The 24022-nt window shown below is 39.8% G+C and overlaps 1 protein-coding gene across 4 annotated transcripts in view; it reads left to right on the forward strand.

The window, feature by feature from the left end:
* The window catches only part of gch1 (GTP cyclohydrolase 1), a 74543-nt gene that overhangs the window by 15210 nt on the left and 35311 nt on the right, over window positions 1-24022 (forward strand). For all 4 annotated transcript variants that reach the window (XM_061887164.1, XM_061887165.1, XM_061887166.1 and 1 more), the window contains 2 exons: window positions 579-1128; window positions 22122-22231. In XM_061887164.1, coding sequence (XP_061743148.1) covers window positions 741-1128; window positions 22122-22231 — 498 coding nt within the window. In that variant the 5' untranslated portion in view covers window positions 579-740. The remainder of the gene's footprint in view (window positions 1-578; window positions 1129-22121; window positions 22232-24022) is intronic.

Genomic DNA, 24022 nt, shown 5'->3' on the forward strand with positions numbered 1-24022 from the left:
AAAGTTTCACCTCCGGGAATTTTAAACAAGGAATCACCGTGTGTTTGTGTGGCTAAAGGCTAAAGCTTCCCAACTCCATCTTTCTACTATGACTTCTCCAATATTAATTGAACAATTTGCAAAAGATTCAGCAACACAAATGTCCAAAAAACTGTATAATTGTGCCCTTGAAGCAGACGACATTTAGCTGTGTGTGTGTGCAGCGCTCTTACTTCCTAAAAACCTGTGACGTCTTGCGTACACGTCATCGTTACACGACGTTTCGAAGAAGAAACTCCCGGGAAATTTAAAAATGTAATTTAGTAAACTAAAAAGGCCGTATTGGCATGTGTTGCAATGTTAATATTTCATCATTGATATATAAACTATCAGACTGCCTGGTGGGTAGTAGTGGGTTTCAGTAGGCCTTTAACGTGCCAGATTGTGGGCAGAGGCTAATTTACACGTAGGAAGCCGGTCCGTGAAAATAATGCATGCATTAAAACCGGTCCCTGGTGGGAAAAAAGGTTGGGGAACACTGATCAACAATATTCTAACACTTTGGACTGGAGGAGTTACTCCAGCTGTTCTGTGAACAGGAAGGGACGTGACCCCGCCCCCTGCGTGCCTAGCAGCCAATCAGAAGCCCCGCTGTGATAATCCGCAGGCATAAATGGCTGTGACACGACCACATCTGCTTCCCACCAAAGTCCAAGTCTGTTGTTCTTCAACAAGTAGTCAGCCTTCAATGCAAAACAGTGATGGAACACTCAAAACAAGCCCAGTACACTTCGAGTGAACACTCGAAGCCGGCTCAGTACACTTCGAACGACAAGAAAGACAACGAGGACGGCAGCTCCGTGCTCAACGGACACTTTGACGGGATGGTGAGAAGGCCACCTGCTGCTTCCCTGACTCCGGCCACCGAGGGCGGCTCGGACCGGGCGACGGTGATGGAGAGCTGGAAGGAGGAGCGCACCAGGAGCGTGGAGGACAACGAGATAAGTCTTCCGTCCCTGGCCGCCGCTTACACTACTATCCTGAGGGGGCTCGGGGAAGACCCGCAGCGGCAGGGGCTCGTCAAAACTCCGTGGAGAGCCGCCACCGCCATGCAGTTCTTCACTAAAGGCTACCAGGAAACTATCATTGGTGAGTACTTTTAGACTGTTTCTTTTTACTAGTAATGTCTTGTTTTTGTTTTTTTAATTGAATTTTACCCAAAGAACATTTTCAGTAGTGTTTAATTTAGGCCAGTGGTTCTCAACCTTTTTTCAGTGATGTACCCCCTGTGAAAAACGTTTTTAATTCAAGTACCCCCTAATCAGAGCAAAGCATTTTTGGTTGAAAAAAAGAAATAAAGAATTAAAATACAGCACTATGTTATCAGTTTCTGATTTACCGTATTTCCTTGAATCGCCGCCGGGGCGCTAATTAATTTAAAACCCTCTTCTCACTCCTGCGCTTACCAAAGGCATGCGGTAAAAGTAAGCATGCGTTAATTATTTTAAAACCTCTTCTCACTCCGGCACTTACCAAAGGTATGCAGTAAAAATTTGAGTGTGATGTAAGCTTGGACCTTAAATCCTACTGAATAGCTCTTAATCTTCTTCCCTTTATGCGATTTTCAAATTATCGGTATTGAAATCAACCTCCTCCATTTTGAAAATGATGACAGGGGAAGTGTCACTCGTGATGTCACGAGTTTGACCAGGCGGTAATACTAAGCATGCGCTAATTATTTTGGGAAGCGAGTTTGACCCGGCAGTAATTCAAGGTAGGCGCATACTATATGCCCTGTGGCAATTAAAGGAAATACGGTATTAAATTGTATAACAGTGCAAAATATTGCTCATTTGTAGTGGTCTTTCTTGAACTATTTGGAAAAAAAGACATAAAAATACCTAAAAACTTGTTGAAATTCAATTATTAGTAAAGATTTCTACACATAGAAGTAAGTAATCATCAACTTAAAGTGCCCTCTTTGGGGATTGTAATAGAGATCCATCAGGATTCATGAACTTAATTCTAAACATTTCTTCTCCAAAAAAAACCTTAAACATCATAATTTATGGAACATGTCCACAAAAAAATCTGTCTGTCAACACTGAATATATCATTGTTGTATTTTTCACAGTTTATGAACATACATTCATATTTTGCCATCCATCCATCCATTTCCTACCGCTTATTCCCTTTGGGGTGGCGGGGGGCGCTGGTGCCTATCTCAGCTACGATCGGGCGGAAGGCGGAGTACACCCTGGACAAGTCGCCAACTCATCACAGATTCATAATTTGCTGAAGTATTATTCAATAAATATATTTATAAAGGATTTTTGAATTGTTGCTATTTGTAGAATATTTGTGAAAAAATCTCACCTACCCTTTGCATACCTTCAAGTACCCCCAGGGTAACGCGTACCCCCATTTTAGAACCAATGATGTAGGCATTATTTTCCCGGACCAGCCTTTCACGTGTGGGAGATAAACATAGCAAATAAGTGCATGAAAAATTAATACAACGGGGATTAATAAGTGGCGCAGTGGAAGAGTGGCCGTGTGCAACCCGAGGGTCCCTGGTTCAATCCCCACCTAGTACCAACCTCGTCACGTCCGTTGTGTCCTGAGCAAGACTTCACCTTTGCTCCTGATGGGTGCTGGTTAGCGCCTTGCATGGCAGCTCCCTCCATCAGTGTGTGAATGTGTGTGTGAATGGGTAAATGTGGAAGTAATGTCAAAGCGCTTTGTGTACCTTGAAGGTAGAAAAGCGCCATACAAGTACAACCCATTTATCATTATTTATTCTGATTCTGATACATGAATAAACTAATGAAATAATAAATACTAATACTAAATAATAAATACAATATATAATACTATATATAATAAATACTATATATAATAAATAATGAAAAAATAATAAAATAAAAATATCATAACTTTGAATTAGTGGGAGCGCCTGGCTTTTTCCTTTTGCAAAAAAGTTCTCCGTAGACTTCTATCAATCCATTTTCTACCGCTCGTCTTTTTCTTGCCATTTTCTTACCTCTTTTCTACCGGGGGTTGCTGGAGCCAATCTCAGCTGCATTCAGGTGGAAGGCGGGGTACACAACAGAAAAGTCGCCACCTCATCGCAGGGCCAACACAGATAGACAGACAACATTCACACTCACATTCACACACTAGGGCCAATTTAGTGTTGCCAATCAACCTATCCCCAGGTGCATGTCTTTGGAGGTGGGAGGGGCGTATCCCCAGGTGCATGTCTTTGGAGGTGGGAGGAAGTCGGAAACCACGAAGTCACGGGGAGAACATGCAAACTCCACACAGAAAGATCCCAAGCCCGGGATTGAACCCAGGACTACTCAGGACCTTCGTATTGTGATGCAGATGCACTAACCCCTCCACCGCCGTGCTGCCTTTTTTAAAAATTTTTTGCTAGTAGTAAGCGTTTTTCTAGCTTTAATATCTGATGGGTTATAGGTGATACATCACATTCAAAGACAGGAGCTTGGATATATATAATAAAGCTAGACATACATGCCATTAGTTCCAATATATTTCTGTGTATTTCTATTTCCATTCTAAAAGTTATGTATTCATATTTTGTGCAATATTCTTTTTACGTAAATACACTAATGTTAGCTTTTTTTGGTCCAATTTTCAATGCGTAAATAAATCTGTTATTGCTAACTACTCATGTAATAGGAAAAATGCGCAATATTACCAGCACTTTAACTTACTAGGTCAAAGGGAATGTGCATGTTCTTCTATGCACTTTAACTACTATGGTCCCTTTGTTCCTGATATGCCCTGATCTTAGGTCATCAAACCTGCCGCGGACAGCAGATGGGACTGAGCTTTTGGCTACGATTTGGCATCTTTAATTTTTATATGTGTATTAATGCGCATTGTCCCATGTAACAAAGATGTAACAAATATAGCAAATGGCAACTTCCTATCAGGAATTTTATCATACATCTATGAACAAGTTTATTGATGTGTCTGGTGGGACTGGCGATAGTTCAGCAGGAAAAAATGCGGTCTGTTAGAAATTATTTAATGTCTCTTTGCGGCCTGGTAGCAAATGCGTCACGGATCGGTGCCGGTCCCTGGACCGGTGGTTTGGGGCCACAGTTGTAAATGACACGCACATGCAATGAACTATCTTTTCATGGTGCTGAAGACACATGTCTGAGTCTTGGGTGTCCAAAGTGAGACCCGGGGCCAACTGTTCTGTTTTCATTGGCCTCAACATGTTATGAGTATAATTAAACACGATTACACCTATAGGAATGGGAACAATGGCCTAAACTGTATATTGCGATATACATTGTCGCCTCTTATGATAATGATGTAACCTCCGTAGAGATTTATTATTGCTGTATTTATACATTTGGCAATAAACTAGTTATGCAAAACATAAATATCCACTGCAGAGGGTGCTGGTTTTCAGGAGGATATACAGATCATCCGGAAAGTATTCACAGCGCTTCACTTCTTCCACATTTTCTCCAAAATAGAATTAATGCATTGTTGTCCTCTCATTTCTAAACACCCTTAATGGCAAGCCTCAAGTGAGAAGTGTTGGATTTATTCCAGGATGTCACTGTACATTGCTGCTAGGGCTGGGCGATATAGGGTTATGTCGCGGGTTTGTCTCTGTCCCATATAGAAAATGACTATATCGTGATATTCGAGTACGTTCTCACGCAGTTGCTTTTAGCTGCGGGCATTAAACTGCATGTGTTTCTCCCTCTTACTTGTCTTCTCACAGAGACGTAAAACAAGCGCACCTTCTTACATACGTTACGCGTGCAACTTCACACGCCCTCCTTGAGCAGAGAGGTAGCTACATGGGTAGCATTAGCTGTGATGCTAACGGTGTGTTGTGAGTGATAACACGAGAGATAGAAGGTGTAAATATGGTTACAAATGGAGGAAGAATTAATTCCCAAGAAAAACAGCACAGGGTCCATCGTCAGTTCATATTTTTGGGTGTCTTGAATAGTTATTTCTTATGGGAAAAATTGTTTAAGTTTTCATACGATTTGGTTTTGTAAGGTATTTTGGAACAAATTACTAAAGAAAATCGAGGTGGCACTTTAAATACTTTTGTATCTAGTGTTTATTTTTTGGGAGATTTTTGTAATGTAAAAAACATGTCCTTTTGCTCAGTAAAGGTCGGGAAATTGTACATTTGGGAAGCTGGTGGTCTACCCCTCTTGTCTGCTTATTTTGGAGCACATCTGGAGCCAGTTTAGTCATGCTGGTGGTAGTTTTATGTGATGTAAGGCTCAAGCAAAAACGCTGATATATTTGCTTGCAGACTCTTCGAACATAATTATAAGGTCAGGCGAGGTAATATTAACCAAGCACTTCTCACCACATGTGATCAGCAGAGGGTGAATATTGGTGATAACAGCTATTGTATGCAGGCATGTTTCTCCTGAAGCTCCGGGTGTCCCTGCTGTTTGCTGATTGGCTGCAACAAGAGCCTCCCCTTAAAGTTATTGGAAATCTGAGAACACCACAACAGTCTGAGAACAGTAAAACTGAACGTTTATAAAGACTTAAAGCATTCACATGAGCAGCACTGGACTAATTGATCAGGGAGTTCATGTGTTTGTGTGTTTGTGTGTGTGTGTGTGTGTGCGTGCGTGCGTGCGTGTGTGTGTGTTTGCGTGTGTGCGTGCGTGTAGTCATGGGTTCAACCTTGATCACAACAAGGTCCAGAAATCCTTTTGTTGATCAGCACATGACCAACATAACTGTAAGGAGGAAAATCTTACTTAGCCTTTTACTAATATGTTGATCCGAACCTTGGCTAGGGCTGTAAACCCATTAAAAATGCACATTTTAATCATTATTAATGTGTGCAAGGCTGTGCTGTGGTCCCAAAGAGGGATGATCTTACTTTACCTTTGTCTTCCTACCTCATTAGACATTCCTGCCCTAACAAACAAAAAAGCTGCAGCTTATAACTTGTGTCCTGTGCCAGCAACTCATTGTAAATCAATGGTTTTGTCACAAACGGCTTAGCCTGTGTACGACCCCAAAGCAGAGCAAAAATTAATACGAATAATAACAAAAAGCGCACTCAAAAAGGAATTAGGGAAAATAACTATGGATACACACATAAGGTGTGTAAAAACAAAAATCGCACACAAAAGGCAACGATTAACACTTCTCGGTAACGCCTGGGCTGAGCCATAGAAAAATACAAGCGTTAGTGCAGCCAAAGCAGAATAGATGCACACAACTGGAAGGGTGAACTATCAGTAATCTACTAGTGCCGAGTGAGGGCAATGGAGTTTAGTGAAGAAGAAATGAATATCAGGGATTGCGCACAAGTGACTTTGCCCTGTTACCCAGAAACCAGACACTGCAACAAAAAGAAGACTGGCGGCCGACATGGTTTCTCAGGAGAGAGTGAAAGTCATGCAGGAAGGATGGATCGAGGATACAAGAGCTGGATACCCATGAGTGTTCTTCAGGGCCGTAGCCCTCCCAGATGAACAGATACTGAAGACTATGATGGCCCTCACAGTGTATGCTAGGTAACTATCGATCATGTGCAAAGGAGGATAAGCTGGTGACGTAGGGCACACCGGACTGGTGGCAACCAGCTTGAGGTTGGAGACGTGGAGCATCGGATGTTGTTTGATGGATGGAGGCAGCTGGAGTTTGATCACCACAGGGCTGATGATCCTGATGATCTTGAAGGGCCCCACGAACCTGGGAGATAGCTTCCTAGAGGAGCCAGTCAATTGTAAGTCTCAAAATGACAGCCATACCTCTTGTGCAGATTGATAAGTGGGTGATGGTATCCTGTAGCGATCAGCCAGCCTACGGACAAAGCTGCTCTTTATCCCGCCACACCCAAAAGCTCAGCGGATGTTCCCAAGGCCTTGCAAAAAGCCTTCTAAACTTGGGATGCGAATTGGGGCCCCCTTTCCAAGACCAGGTCCTGAGGGGTACCATGTAGGTGGAAAACATGGTTGACCAGAAGTTGTGCAGTCTCTAGGGAAGTAGGTCGTTGGGGCAGGGTAATAAAGTGAGCCATCTTAGAAAACCGAATGACAACATTGAGTATGACTGAGTTTCTCCGGGTAACTGGGAGACCTGTGATCAAATCTAAGGCGATGTGGGACAATGGTTGTGACGGAATGGGCAGAGGGTGAGGAGACCGGCTGGAGGGAAATGAGAGGCCTTGCCTCTGGCACAGATGGAGCAGGCATTCACAAAGTCCTTGAAGTCACTTTCCATCTTCGGCCACCTGAATCGCTGCGAGATACAAAATGTTGTCTCGTCAGGATGACACAATACTTTGGCGCATGTCCCCACAGCAGGACTTCAGACCTCAGTTCATTTGGTAGAAATAGCTTGCCTGCAGGAACGTTGTCAGCGACTTTGGTCTTGGAAGTGGGATCGGACACCCATCTCTCCACCTTCCATTGTAGTGCTCCTTTCACTTGTAACTTACATATTGGGTTTCACTGTGCAAAAGCGTTTTGAGTCACTAGAGAAAAGCGCAATATAAATATAATTCACTTCACTTCACTCTAGCCACAGGTATGATGGTCTCAGAAACGACACGGATGGTAAGTGAAATTCGAACTTCTCAGCTTTGACATATCAAGGGTGGCAGTTTAATCACAAGTAGCAAGTTTTTTCTTGATGCAACTTTTTAATCCCTTGCGAAAAATTCGACATAAAGTGGAATCACCAAATCCGCTCTGTGCAGCGAGCATACGAAAGTCTATGGAGTATTCAGCCACAGAGAGATTGCCTTGCTTAAAGTCCAGCAGGTGGCGGCCTGCTTCCCTGCCTTTAAGGGGGTGATCAAAAACCTTCATTTTTTCTTAGTAAACAAAAGTAGTGACATGTACACAGCAGGAGAATTCTTACTAACTGCCATGGCTCAGATAACAGGCTCATGATAAACACAATTTTAGCCTGGTCTTTGGAATAGGAACCAGGCTGCTGGTCAAAAACTAATTAACACTGACAAAGAAACTGTTCGGAGCAGCCAAACTCACCGGTGAAATGGAGGGTGGTGGGGGTATGGGCCCCCACCCCGAGGAGTGGGAGGAATAGCTGCTGATTAAGGTGGGAAGGTCCCCATCCTGGCGTGACGTCCTTCTGGGTGAGTCACAGTGGTCATCTGTTTAAGATGCTGCAGTCTTTGGTCAACAGCGTCTGGAAGGCGGCCGTCAAATCTGTTCGTTCGAGGCTGTTCATAAATATCGAGAGTCTGTCCATAGCCAGTGAGCTCAAAGTGGAGGCCTTCTTTGTCTGCGGGGTTAATGTTTGCCTGTAAATTTGTCGCAAACGGTTTAGCCGCAGTAGGACCCCAACGCATAGCATTAAGTACATAAGAATAATAACAAAAAGCGCACTCAAAAAGAAGTGTGGCAAAATAACTAAGGATGCACACGTAAGGTCTGTAGAAATAAAAATCGCACACCAAAGATGTGGAGAGGGAAAAGTTAACACTACACGGTAACGCCGGGACTGAGCCACAGGAAACGAGAAGTTTGAGTGGAGCCAGAGCAGAGGAGATCAACACGACTGGAAGGGTGAACCATCAGGAATTTACTGACGCTGACTGATGGGATGAGAGAGCTGAACTAGTCAGGAGTAAATGAGTATCAGGCGTGCACACAGGTGACTTTGCCCCATAACCCAGAAACCGGGTACTGCGACAAAAAGAAGACAGGCGGCAGCAGAGCTCCCAGATCATGACAAGCTTCACTTTGTTTCTTTCTTCCAACTATAGATAGCTCAAAAAGTTACGGGCAGCTTTTCATCTACCTTTCAGGAAATGTCATCAATGGAATAAGGAACAATTGATTCCATTTTGGAGTTGATTTGGATCACTGTCTGAATTCAAGATTTTTTACTATTGGGAGGTAGGACTTGGCTAAAGTATGCGTTATCTGAGTGATTTTATAGTTCAGTAAGTCAATACATTATTTGTTTTCTTTCATTACAAATACAAATTGATGGGTATGAATGTTTTTTTTATTTTTTTAAATTGTTAGGACTTGGAGATAATGAGAGGACCCAGATGCAGAGAGGAAGTTTCCAAAAATGACAGCTTTAATTTTGAAATAACTTTTTAACCTCCGGTGAAAAAGTATCTCACAAAAAATATATACAACGTACGGAAAATAAATCCGATGATAAAGACTTAACTCAAAAATCAATCCAAAAAAACAGGAGGAATACTACTTTAAGAAAAAACTAACAAAAATAGAATATCAAGAAGAATTAACAAAAAGCGCTCCAACAGGAGAAAAAACAAACTCAAATAATATATACAAATATAATATCTATGAATAAACAAAAAAAATAAATCACTCAATCAATGAGGAAAACGAAATTTGGAATAACAAAAAAAAACTCGCCAATTAGGTCGGCGAAGGAAAAACTAAGGACGCTCGAAGGAGGAAAAAGTAAACTCAAAATTTCAGCAAAAAATAACTGCTATGACCAAAAATTAAGGAGAACAAGAAAAAACAGGAGCAAGGCAAGGAGGGGATCAAGGACATGGACTTGGACATGGACATGGACGCTAGAAGGCACGATAGACGAGACGATCTGGCAAAGGACAAACGGAGAAGTGAGCTTAAATAGGACGTGGGAGTGATGGGGAACAAGTGGAAACAATCAGGAATCAAGGATGACGTCAGACTGGTGACACAAGAGGAAGGACCCGTATTCTGAAACAAGAGGGTAGCTTTTCAAAATAAAACACATAGATCACAAGACAAAAAACAAACAAGACTTCCCTCACCGCGGTGTGACATAAATGAGGAATATTCTGCCAAAGCAGTGCCATTTTTATGTTGTAGGGCTCCAGCATCAATAATTGTAGTATAATCGAGTAATTGGACAAAACACAGCCTCAATGTGTATTTTAGGTGTAATAGTTGAAACAAACCCAAAAAATTCTGCTTTCCACAAACTTCATTCTTTTTTTTCTGGTAAATGCACATCATCAACATTAAAATTGCACTTTTAACATTTGTGCATTAATAAAAAACAAACCCAAAAATAACAGAGATTACGGCACACACACACCACTGCTCTCATGTGTGCTGTATTGGAAGGATATTAGTATTTTAAATTGTGATTATCAGATATGCAATCAGATACATGTGGAAGACACTTGGCTTGATAAAGTATTTTACAATTGATTTCAAACTGCATTTATACATTTTATTTCCTGGCGCCCTTATTAGAGTTCAGTTTTACTATAGGTTTTTTTTCTCCCCCGTCCGAAAGGTACAGATATGGTCCCAAGCAATAAAAGTCTAGGATACAAAAACAGAACATTGCATATTGCCTTTAAGAGTTGGTGAATACTGCAGATTTGGATTGGATACCAAGTAAATACTGGATAGTATTTGGACTGGATACCAAGTAAATACTGGATAGTATTGTTTTTTTACTTGAAGTTTTTCAAGATCTGTGAATAATTTGTCCTGTAATTATTTGATCATGATTATAATCAGAATAAAACACACACACACAGACTTTTTTTTACAAACTTTTAGAAATATATAAATACCACAATACAGTGGATACCGTGTTCTTCTTTTCTTTTTTTTTTTCTTTTTATGTTCCAAAGGGTCAAAAGAAAACCATAACCGAAGCAATTTTTCCCATAAGAAGTAATTAATTCAATTCAATAGTGTTGCTTACCTTCTTTATGCAATTGTTGGCATTCACAAGTTTGTTACGCGTAATGTTTGGCCGTATAACAACAGAGATTATATACAACATTTTGGGGACAATGTTCATCATAAAACGGACATGTGTATGAAAAGTGGGGTGTACCTACAGTGACATACCACTGTGGCCCATTAGGACCATACTGTTGTTTGCACCCACCTTTTAGGAATATGATGACTTAATCATCTAAACAGGGAACACAAGTCTTGCGCTCAAAGACATAAACATCCCATCAGTCAGCATCATTGTGAGAGCAGACATTGCACAGTAAGTGATTGTTCTATTATGTTCTTGGTTTATCTAGAGTTGGATCTGCTTCGCACCCAGCTTCTAAAAGTTGTAGCTCATATTTATTATAGGCTTGTCAAATTATTTAAAAACAAAAACATTTATACACAAATGCAATTTTATTGTCAGACTCTCATCCAGGAATGTTTTTAAACAGTTTACTTAAATGCATGTCTTTTTTTTGCACACAGCTTGTTAACAGTTGTATTTAATGTTTTTTCAGGCTGTATTTTGGAGTGAAACTTGCCAGCGAGCACATCAGTCGCGGTCTCATCACTTTTTTTGTATTGACGCATGTATTGATCGGATCACTGTTCGTATAGAGGTTACGGTCAAAGGGCTTGTCAAATTGAATTGTATGATTCATCTATGTGTGTTCGTGATTATTGCAATAATATTTTGCCAATATTATCACAATCCTTATGAGAGACAAGAACACATATTCAATGCAACTAATAGGAGCAATCCATTCAGCCTCTAAATCACTCTAAAAATGCATCAAGAAACCGCCAACAATACTTTATTTATGTTTCATAACCTGCACAATAACCAAGCTGTAGCGACGTTATTATTGTAACAGCTAACACTGCGTAACAAAACTTTGCCTTGCGATAGCATGCTATGCCATTTACAAGAAAGAAAACATGTGAAAAGAATGATGTAAAAGATGTGACGCGTTTTTACTTCCAACAATTATGCTAACTGAATCAAGTGATGTTTTCTACGATGACCCATTTAAGTAATGACAACTGGTATTGTTGTTTCCTCCCAATAAAACCTCATCACCAAAACTAAGTAGCTAAAATTAAATAAAATACAACATCCGGAAAATATTCAGAGCGATTCACTTTTTATACATTTTGTTATGTTACATCCTTATTCCAAAAGGGAATAAATTAATTTTGTTCTTAAATTTCTATGTTCTTATCTGTACTGTAAAGTCCAAATTTGAATGACAATAAAAAGAAGTCCATAAGTGTACATACAATACCCCACAATGACAGTGTGAAGAGTTTTTTTTTTTTTTTTTTTGCAAATGTATTAGAAATATATCCATCCATCCATTTCCTACCGCTTTTCCCTTTTGGGGTCATGGTGGGTCGCTGCTGCCTATTTCAGCAAAAAATTCTAATTCACATGTGGATATATGTACCGTATTTTTCGGTCGCAGTTTTTTTTCATAGTTTGGGGCTGCGACATACACTCCGGAACGACTTATGTGTGAAATTATTAACACATTACCGTAAAATATGAAATAATATTATTTATCTCATTCGCTGAAGAGACGAAGAAAATAGCAACAATCTTCACAAATAAGAATTCGGCGGGGGAGGGTCATGGCAGAAGTGCATTGTGGGTCATGGAATGCTAACTGCTATTTGCTATATGCTACCGCCGTAGCTATTAAAATGGATCATTTCATCGTTGGCGGTAACTTATAAAAACTGAGAAGGGCTGAACAACAATTGGACCGAAAAGAAAATCATGTACTGCAGATTACAAGCTGGACGTAGTGAAATATGCAGCAGAAAACGACAAGAGGAAGCGGCGCATACCTTTGGAGTTGGCAGAGTTCTTTAGAAGCGACATCGAGGAAGAAGATTTCATGGGATTTATCGATTAGGAGTGACAGATTGTTTTGTAAACGTATAGCAGGGATCGGCCACTTTTACCACTCAAAGAGCCATTTTGACCTGTTTCAAAAAAATAAAGAAAACAATGGGAGCCACAAAACTCTTTAGAAATTTAAAATGAAATAACACTGCTTACAGAGTTTCGTTTACTTTGTGCTATGTATAAACCAGAGGTCTCAGACACACGGCCCGCACTTTAATATGAACATTTATTGACAGTGGGGCCCGCGAGTTTTATATGAATGCCGCTTGACAGCACCACATTGGCCAACCCTCCCGGATGTTCCGAGAGACTACCGAAAGTTAGATCAACTATTCTCACCAATGTTTGCTGGATTTCCCTCGAACAACAATAAAAAAAGGCATCCTATAAAGGCGCTACCTTGGGCGCCCTCTACAACACGTTCAATCAGCTTGCCAGCCCAGTCACATGTCGTATGAGGCTTCTGCAGACACACGCTAATGATTGCAAGGCATACTTGTTTAACAGCCATGCAGGTCACACTGAGAGTGCCCGTTTAAACAACTTTAACACTGTTACTAATATGCACCACACTGTGAACCCACACCGATCAAGAATGACAAACACATTTCGAGAGAACATCGGCACTGTAACACAACGTAAACACAAAAAAACAAATACCCAGTATCCCATGCATCCCTACTCTTCCGGGCTACGTTATACAGCCCCGCTAGCACCAAATCCCACCCACCCCCTCCGTGCGTTGGTTGAGGTGGGCGGGGTTGGTGTGGGGAGGGGGGGGGGTGAATAATGTAGCCCAGAAGAGTAGGGATGCATGGGATTCTGGGTGTTTGTTCTTTTGTGTTTATGTTGTGTTACAGTGCCGATGTTCTCCCGAATGTTTCCGTCATTCTTGTTTGGTGTGGGTTCACAGTGTGGCACATATTAGTAACAGTGTTAAAGTTGTTTATATTACAACCCTCAGTATAACCTGTATGGCTGTTGACTTAGTATGCGCTGCAGTCTCTTTCGTGTGTTAACAGAGGCTGAATATAAAATGTGACCATTTGGCATGCAGATTGCGTGGTGTAAAAGCGGGTGCGATGACATGTTGTAGAGGGTGTTAAAGGCATTGATATCACTGCACACCCTTAATATTGAAGTCTAGGTGAAAATTGGAGAATGTTATCCCCGGGTGATTTCTGAGAGATGCACAAAAATCCGGAAACCTCCCGGAATAATCGTTGGGGTCGGAAATTTAGCAGCTGAGCCACATCAAACAGATCAAAGAGCCTCATGTGGCTCCGGAGCCACGGGTTGCCGACCCCTGTCTATATGTTATAGTTATTTGAATGACTCTTACCATAAGATGTTACGTTAACATACCAGGCACCTTCTCAGTTGGTTATTTATGCGTCATATAACGTACACTTATAGGCGCCAGCGCCCCCCGCAACCCCAAAAGGGAATAAACGGTAGAAAATGGATAACGTACACTTATTCAGCCTGTTGTTCACTATTCTTTATTTATTTTAAATTGCCTTGCATATGTCTATTCCTGGTGTTGGATTTTATCCCCCAAAAATGCGACTTATACTCCAGTCCGACGTATATATGTTTTTTTCCTTCTTAATTATGCATTTTCGGCCGGTGCGACGTATACTCCGGAGCGATTTATAATCCGAAAAATACGGTATGTATTCACAGCCCTTGCTCAATACTTTGCCCAAAGATAAGTGCGCCAAGCTTGTACCAGCGTATACAAAATTACTAGTGGCTGTAAATGCTGCCAAAGGCACACAGTATTGAGCAAAGGCTTTGAATACTTAAGTGAAGTGAAATGAATTATATAGCGCTATTTTTCACGAGAGACTCAAAGCACTTAACATAGTGAATCCTATTATATACTGTACATCTTTAAGCTACATTTAAAGCAATGTGGGTGGCAGTAGGAACAGGTGAATAAAGTGTCTTGCTCAAGGACACAACTGCAGCGATGGCTAAAGCGGGGATCGAACCTGGAACCCTCAAGTTGCTGGCACGGCCACTCTACCAACCAAGTCATCCATCCATCCATCCATCCATCCATTCATCCATCCATTTTCTAGATAGACAGATAGATAGATAGATAGATAGATAGATAGATAGATAGATAGATAGATAGTACTTTATCACCTGTCCCTTTTTTTGGGGTGGCAGGGGGTGCTGGAACCTATCTCAGCTGCATTCGGACGGAAGGCAGCGTACTCCCTGGACAAGTCTCCTCCTTATCGCAGGGCCAACACAGATAGACAGACAACATTCACACTCACACTCACACACTAGGGCCAATTTAGTGTTGCCAATCAACCTATGCCCAGGTGCATGTTTTTGGGGGTGGGAGGAAGCCGGAGTACTCGGAGGGAACCCACGCAAACTCCACACAGAAAGATCCCGAGCCCGGGATTGAACCCAGTACTACTCAGGACCTTCATATGGTGAGGCAGGAGCACTAACCCCTCTTACACCGTGTTGCCCCCAGCCGAGCCACGTCACATTTTTATAAATTTGCAAAAATAAAAAAATAAAACGTTTTTTTCACATTGTCATTATGGGATAGTGTCTGTAATGTTTGGAGAACAAAAATGCATGTACCGTATTTTTCGGAATATAAGTTGCAGTTTTTTTCATAGTTTGGCCGGGAGTGCGGCGTATACTCCGGAGCGACTTATGTGTGAAATTATTAACATATTACCGTAAAATATCAAATATTATTTATCTAATTCACGTATGAGACTAGCCGGATGTCACCAATCGCCACACACACACGTCAACCAATAAAATTCGGCGGAGGCGGGTCATGGCAGAAATGCATTGTGGAAAAGAAGATGCTACAGCAATCGTCACACACATGTCAACCAATGAAAATTCGGCGGAAGCGGGTCATGGCAGAAGTGCATTGTGGGAAAGAAGACGCTACCTGCTACGATACATTGACGCTAACTTACAAAAACAAAGGGCTGAACAAAAATGGCACCGAAAAGGAAAGCATATACTGCAGGTTACAAGTTGGAAGTAGTGAAATACGCAGCAGGAAACGGCAATCAAGCAGCAGAAAGAAAGTTTGGAGTAAACGAGAAACTTGTAAGGGACTGGCGAAAAGTGGAGACTACTATTACTGAAATGAAGAAAACTAAAAAAGCTAATCGCGGGCAAAAAGCTAGGTGGCCACAGCTCGAGGAACGAATTCACAAATGGGTGCTTGAACAACGTGCTGCCGGGAGAGGCTAGTCAACCGTACGGTTGCATCTCCACGCCCAGGTAGTTGCTAAGGAGATGAATATAAATGCATGTTCTATATGTTATAGTTATTTGAATGACTCTTACCATAATATGTTACGCTAACATACCAGGCACCTTCTCAGTTGGTTATTTATGCGTCATATAACGTACACTTATTCAGCCTGTTGTTCACTATTCTTTATTTATTTCAAATTGCCTTCCAAATGTCTGTTCTTGTTGGATTTTATCTAATAAATTTCCCCCAAAAATGCGACTTATACTCCAGTGCGACGTGTATATGTATTTTTCCTTCTTTTTTATTCATTTTCGGCAGGTGCGACTTACTGTATACTCCGGTGCGACTTATATTCCGAATAATACGATATTCTATTTTAGAATACGGCTATAACATAACAAAAGGTTAAAAAAAGTAAAGCGCTGTGAATACTTTCCGAATGCACTGACGAAGTGCATTGTAGTGCACATGTGTCAAACATATGAATAGATGATGAGTAAAACTGTCATTACCTGACGCCAACCTGCAGGATCTAAGATGACATCCAGCTGCCTTTTATTTGGTTTGGCTTGACCAGACCACGTACGCCAGCCGTCAGAGTGTGACTCTCTGTGTACGTGCCATGTATGTATGCACTGTAATTGTACAGGTGCACACAGTTGCAATGATGTACCTCTGAAACATGTGCTTTATGTTTTCATAAGTCATTTGGAGTATCTGGAATCCTGTTAGAAAACAAACACTAGCAGCCACCAGTCATGCTTTACTTTTGTAAAAATGACTTTGGTATTAGCGAGGTGTTATTAGCTGCCACCCATTCTGATTGACAACAAGAACACTCTCCAAACCCAATTACCACTTTATTACAGTGTCACCCCGGTAGCATACTTCCTCTGGCAGAGTAGCTGATTTTAAATTGGCAATCCTTTGACCACCTGTGGCACAAAAAGGGTTCAACTCAGTGCTACCTACCATGTCTGCATTTTTAGAATATGAATAGCGATTCAGGAAAATATAGAAACTTAAAAATATATATATGGTTTGTTAAACCAGTAGTAATGTTGGTGTTGTTATAATTTTTGGTTTAAAAAATGTCACTTTGAGCAAGTTGAAAACAGACCATTTAACTGTAAATGTTCAACTGTACAAACCCCGTTTCCATATGAGTTGGGAAATTGTGTTGGATGTAAATATAAACGGAACACAATGATTTGCAATCCTTTTCAACCCATATTCAATTGAATGCACTACAAAGACAAGATATTTGATGTTCTAACTCATAATCTTAAATTTTTTTTATGCAAATAATAATTAACTTAGAATTTTATGGCTGCAACACATGCCAAAGTAGTTGGGAAAGGACATGTTCATCACTGTGTTACATCACCTTTTCTTTTAACAACACTCAATAAATGTTTGGGAAATGAAGAAACTAATTGTTGAAGCTTTGAACGTGGAATTCTTTCCCATTCTTGTTTTATGTAGAGCTTTAGTCGTTCAACAGTTTACGCGTCCTAATGCGCCACACATTTTCGATGGGAGACAGATCTTGACTGCAGTCTGGCCAGGAAAGTACCCGCACTCTTTTACTATGAAACCACGCTGTTGTAACATGTGGCTTGGCATTGTCTGACTGAAATAAGCAGGGGCATCCATAATAACGTTGCTTGGATGACAACATTAGTTGCTCCAAAACCTGTATGGACCATTCAGCATTAATGGTGCCTTTACAGATGTGTAAGTTACCCATGGCTTGGGCACTAATGCACCCCCATACCATCACAGATGCTGGCTTTTGAACTTTGCACCGATAACAATCCGGATGTTTTTTTTTCCTCTTTGTTCTGGAGGACACCACGTCCATAGTTTCCAAATATCATTTGAAATGTGGACTCGTCAGACCACAGAACACCTTTCCACTTTGCATCAGTCCATCTTAGATGATCTCAGACCCAGGGAAGCCGGCGGCTTGTGTGGATGTTGTTGATAAATGGGTTTTGCTTTGCATAGCAGAGTTTTAACTTGCACTTATGATGTAGCAATCAACTGTAGTTACTGACTGTAGTTTTATGAAGTGTTCCTGAGCCCATATGGTGATATCCTTTACACACTGATGTCGTTTTTTCAGTACCGCCTGAGGGATCAAAGGTCCGTAATGTCATCGCTTACGTGCAGTGATTTCTCCATATTCTCTGAACCTTTTGATGATTTTACGGACCGTAGATGGTAAAATCACTAAATTCCTTGCAATAGCTCGTTGAGAAATGGTGTTCTAAAACTGTTTGACAATTTGCTTACAAAGTGGTGACCCTCGCCCCATCCTTGTTTGTGAATTACTTAGCATTTCATGGAAGCTGCTTTTATACCCAATCATGGCACCCACCTGTTCCCAATTAGCCTGCACACCTGTGGGATGTTGCATATAAGTGTTTGATGAATATTTCTCAACTTTATCAATATTTATTGCCACCTTTCCCAACTTCTTTGTCACGTGTTGTTCTCATCACGTTTATCAGTTTGAACCTTTTATGTTCAAACTGATAAACATTTATTTGCAAAAAAAAAAATGTCATCAGTTTGAACATGAAATATGTTGTCTTTGTAGCATATTCAACTGAATATGGGTTGAAAATGATTTGCAAATCATAGTATTCCGTTTATATTTACATTTAACACAATTTCCCAACTCATGTGGAAACGGGGTTTGTATATTCTTGGGTAGCAGGTTATAGTTTGCTTTTTGTATCATTTTAGCTGTTTACTATATTTTGAAATTTCAGTATCTTTGATTCAATAAATAAAGGATTTGCATGTTTTCTATACCCAACATTATGTATTATTCTAACTGATCTTTTTTGTAACACCGTTAGTGAATGAAGTGTACTTTTGTAATTATTTCTCCGTATTTCTACACAGTAACTCAGATATGGTAACACTAGTGAGCAATAGAGAATATGAAGTGATTTTTGGTCAAGAACATACATCAATCCATCAATTTCCTACCGCTTATTCCCTTTGGGGTCGCGGGGGGCGCTGGTGCCTATCTCAGCTACAATCGGGCGGACGGCGGGTACACCCTGGACAAGTCGCCACCTCATCACAGGGTCTAGAACATGTTTTGTTTTATTCATTATTGACGTGTTTCTTGCAACTTTATTTTTTATATTTTGTACATGAGATTTCCAGTTCAATTTATCATCAATCATTGTACCTAGAAATTTGGTATCATTTACTCTTTCAATTTTTATTCCGTCTATTTGTATTTTTTTTCACTTTCTCTTCAACTGTTACCTAATAGCATTATTTGGTAACTCGCCTAGCCCCGCTAGTGAATTGATTAACGTGGACCCCGACTTAAACAAGTTGAAAAACTTATTCGGATGTTACCATTTAGTGGTCAATTGTACGGAATATGTACTGTACTGTGCAATCTACTAATGAAAGTTTCAATCAGTCAATCAATCAAAAAATTTTGCAGCTAGCCATCTGAGTAATCCTGTGATGTGGGAGCACAATCCACCATTCATGTCATGTCTGGTTTGAAGATCATTTTATAGAATTTTTTAAAAAGAAAAGGGTGAAAAAAATAAGAATTTCTATATAACGCCATCTTGGGAATAACGCGGTCTGTATTTAATGAACCCCAATGGCCGCGTTATATTGAACTTTGAGTGTACTAAGAAATGTAGTTTATTTGCCACAATAGAGATGAAGATTATTAATTTATGGGAGTGGCTCCACACTATTTGTGGAGATACACAATCATCTGCTCACCGCCTTTTTCAGTCGAGAGATGAAAAGTAAACAAAGTATCAGCCAGAGAGGATTGACTTTTGTGATTGTCATTGAAAGGCGTTAATCGGCAATAGCCGATCTCATACTTTATCATGATAATTAGCCGATTGATGGGTGCATCATATTTTCAAACGATGTCTACAGGATAGACATAGACTTTTAAAATTTGCAATGATTCCTTACTTCTAATCATCACACATTTGATAAATTAATATTTTAACAAAGTGTCATGTAAAGACTCGTGATAAAACAGAAATAATCGACTATTGACCAATCAGTGTTCTCTCTGTAATTTCCAAGGTAGATGAGAAATGTGTCAAAACAATTGAACTGACACAATTCTCTCACATCCTTACATCCTACGTGACCAAAATGCACTTGTAGTGTAGCTGCTGTATTTTTAGAATGTAAAAATGCTTTTAAAATAGCTAGCCACAGTGTTCTTTTAGCCAAATTGACTGGTTGTATTTTTTTTACAGGAAGCAGTATTTTGTTTTCAGTTGTATTTGTTTTATAGAAAACTGTGCATATGGCACCAAATCTAACTATCTTGAAAGTCTTAACACTGGTCCCCCATGGCAGTGTTTTGGGGCCTCTTTTTAATCTACAATACACAGTACTGTGTATCAAGTAAGGAAGTATTATTGTGGCAAAATTATTAGCAAACACATAGCTCAATCTGTGCTTCTGTAATCCAATTTAGGTGTCTGTGTATTAATTTGTCTGTTTGTTTATCGATCTGTGTGCGTGTTTTAATTTGTGTGTCCATAATATGATTTGTCTGTAGGTATAAAACAATCTGTCTGTCTGTATTTCAATCTGTGTGTGTGTGTAAAAAAATGTGTGTGTCCTTAATTAAATTGGTGTGAGGCAGGAACAGTAGATAGGCTGTCTTTTTACACATGACGTTTGCGACACTTTTGCCAAGAAAGATGTGTGAGTATGTGTATCCAGATTTATGTGCTTGTTATACAATCTGTGTGTGCGTATCCAGATGAGTGTGTGTGTAATACTGTGTGTGTGTGTGTATTTAGATCTGTGTGAAGCAGGAACCCTGGACTGGCTGTTTTACTCGTGACTTTTGCTACACTTCTCAATTGTCTTGTAAATTTGTAAGTACTGTAAACATGGATTTGAAATGGATTTTGGGTTGCTGTATTTTCTTTTATTGGATTGAATTAAAATTATGTGATTTTTGTTAACACATTGTCATGTTTTGTGGTCACGTTCTGTTTTGTTTTGGATTCATTGGGCACTCTTGTTTGTTTTTGTCACCATGCCAACAAATCAGTTCACCTGTCATGTCACACACCTGGTTCATTTGGACTCATGCACCTGCTAATCACCACAGCATTATTTAAACCTGTAGTTGCCAGGCAGTCACCTTCTACACACCTTTGTAATCCTTGCCGATGATCCATGCCCATATCTCAATCAAAGAAGTTATCGGTATTCATGGCATTAATTTAAAGTTTTGTTTTCATGTCCATAGTTTACGTTATAGAAATAGTTTTGTTTACATAGCCAAGTTTGTTCTCCGCCTTGTGTGCGCCTTTTGTTTGTTCCTTTTTATAGTAGAATTAAAAGATGTCTTTACCTTCACGCCGTGTCCGCTCCAATCGCTTTGCACCACAGGAAAACAATCCACACGACAGTTCCAGTTAGGACACAAGTAACATCTTAAAAATATAAATTTAAAATGCGTTTTTTCGGAATGTGGGATGAAGACAAAAATCCGTACAGTACAAGCTTAGGGAGGATAAACTCCACATAAAGAAATACTAAAAGTTATTTGTTAATTAGATAATAATTCTATAAATATGCAAAGTTTTAGCATTGATGCTAAGCACCTTATCTGCAGAGAATCAATTTACTGTATTTACTGCGCTTTCTCTTCTGTGTGTGCTTTGTTTGTGTGTGTGTGTGTGTGTGTGTGTGTGTTAGACCGTGAAAACAAACACATTTGTTCAAGAACAATTTAATGTGCCACCATGATTGTATTATTTTCCTAACTGACTTTGTGTTTACTCACAGTCCTGTAATACGCAGCAGCAACAAGTCCCGTCTCCTGGTGTGTTTTTTTTTCTACCGCCTTTAACTGATTGTCAGTCAGGAAATTAAAACCTGCCAAGGTATGGCTGTGAGGAGTCTGCGCCGTCACAAACCCATAAAGCACTTTATTGAATGAAACCCCGGTGACCAAAAAGAAAATGAAGAAAAATAAATAAATAAAAAAAGCAATAAAGCAGCAGCAGCGTATGGAAGCATCACTATCATTAGTAGCTGATGTCTGTGCAGACAAATACACACTTTCAAGATAACCACAGTGACAAAGTTGAGGTACAAGTAAAACCTGACAAATGGTTGAATGTTTGAACACTGCCTAAAATGTATTTAAATTGTCAAATGAGAGTTTGGTTGATACTCCTATTGTTTTTCCGTGCAGATGTGCTCAACGATGCCATCTTTGATGAGGACCACGACGAGATGGTGATCGTCAAAGACATAGACGTGTTCTCCATGTGCGAACATCACCTGGTGCCCATCATTGGCAGGGTAAGAAATGCAACCACACGCACACACACAGGCTTACACAGTGATTAATATTCGGGGTAAAACAGAAACAGGATTATTGCTCTCTGTTAGGATCGAAGGAAATTGTAAATAACAACAACAACAAAAAAGAAAGTAAAGAAAGTACTTTAATGATCCCTATAGGTAAAGAAGTACAGTGTGACCAAATTACCGGTAAGTCTTATAACGACAACCCATGTACTGTATGTCAACCAACTCATCCAGTATATCTGAAAATGAGCTCATAAATTTGTCTAGTACAGTTCCCCAATATTGTAGTCTGTCGAGGGATAGGAATTGATAAGATTTTTACAACTCTGATTCCACTTTCGATTCTGCTTAATGGTTCGGTTCTTTATTGATTCTCTCATTAATTCTCATTTGGATAAAATGATAGCAAACAAGTTAATTACCATCAACTTTTTTTAGTTCATAAAAATAAATAAGTACCGTATTTTTCGGATTGTTTTTATAGTTTGGCCGGGGGTGCGACATATACTCCGGAGCGACTTATGTGTGAAATTATTAACACATTACCATAAAATATCAAATTATATTATTTAGCTAATTCTCGGAAGAGACGAAGAAAATTTCAGCAATCGTCACACACACGTCAGCAATCGTCACACACACGTTAACCAATAAGAATTCGACGAGGGAGGGTCATGGCAGAAGTGCATTGTGGGTCATTGGATGCTAACTGCTATATGCTATATGCTACTGCCGTAGCTATTAATGTTGATCATTTCAACGTTGGCGGTAACTTATAAAAACTGAGAAGGGCTGAATAAAAATGGCACCAAGAAGGAGATCATGTATTGCAGATTACAAGCTGGACGTAGTGAAATATGCAGCAGAAAATGACAAGAGGAAGAAGATTTCATGGGATTTATCGATTAGGAGTGACAGATTGTTTGGTAAACGTATAGCATGTTCTATATGTTATAGTTAATTGAATGACTCTTACCATAATCCATCCATCCATTCATTTTCTACCGCTTATTCCCTTTGGGGTTGCGGGGGGCGGTGGTGCCTATCTCAGCTACAATCGAGCGGAAGGCGGATTACACCCTGGACAAGTCGCCACCTCATCACAGGGCCAACACAGATAGACAGACAAAATTCACACTCACATTTACACACTAGGGACCATTTAGTGTTGCCAATCAACCTATCCCCAGGCACGTTCTCCGTTGGTTATTTATGCATCATATAACGTACACTTATTCAGCCTGTTGTTCACTATTCTTTATTTATTTTAAATTGCCTTTCAAATGTCTTTTCTTGGTGTTGGATTTTATCAAATAAATTTCCCCCAAAAATGCGACTTATACTATAGTGCGTCGTATATATGTTTTTTTCCTTCTTTATTATGCATTTTTGGCCGGTGCGGTGTATACTCCGGAGCGACTTTTAATCCGAAAACTACGGTATACACACACCACAGTGAGGTCTAAAAATATCTACAACTGTAGAGGAATGACAGAAAAAATATTTTGATAATAATAAAATAAATATTCTACTGTAGTAATAAACAAAATACAACATAAATTATTCTAGGACAAATGACGGCTACACAAAAATGTTAAGAAACATGATTCACATTTTTAGGAATAAAATAAATTACTTTTTAAAATGTATGAACAGTATATGCTGAGTGCTCAAAAGTTAAGTAGAAGTTTTTCAAACATCAACTATGTAAGATTTGCAGAAAGTAAGCATATTAGCGTTTTTAGGAACCATATGTGATATTTATGACTAATCATGGCTTCT

This window comes from Nerophis ophidion, linkage group LG25, assembly GCF_033978795.1.
Source record: "Nerophis ophidion isolate RoL-2023_Sa linkage group LG25, RoL_Noph_v1.0, whole genome shotgun sequence".
Lineage (NCBI taxonomy): Eukaryota > Metazoa > Chordata > Actinopteri > Syngnathiformes > Syngnathidae > Nerophis > Nerophis ophidion.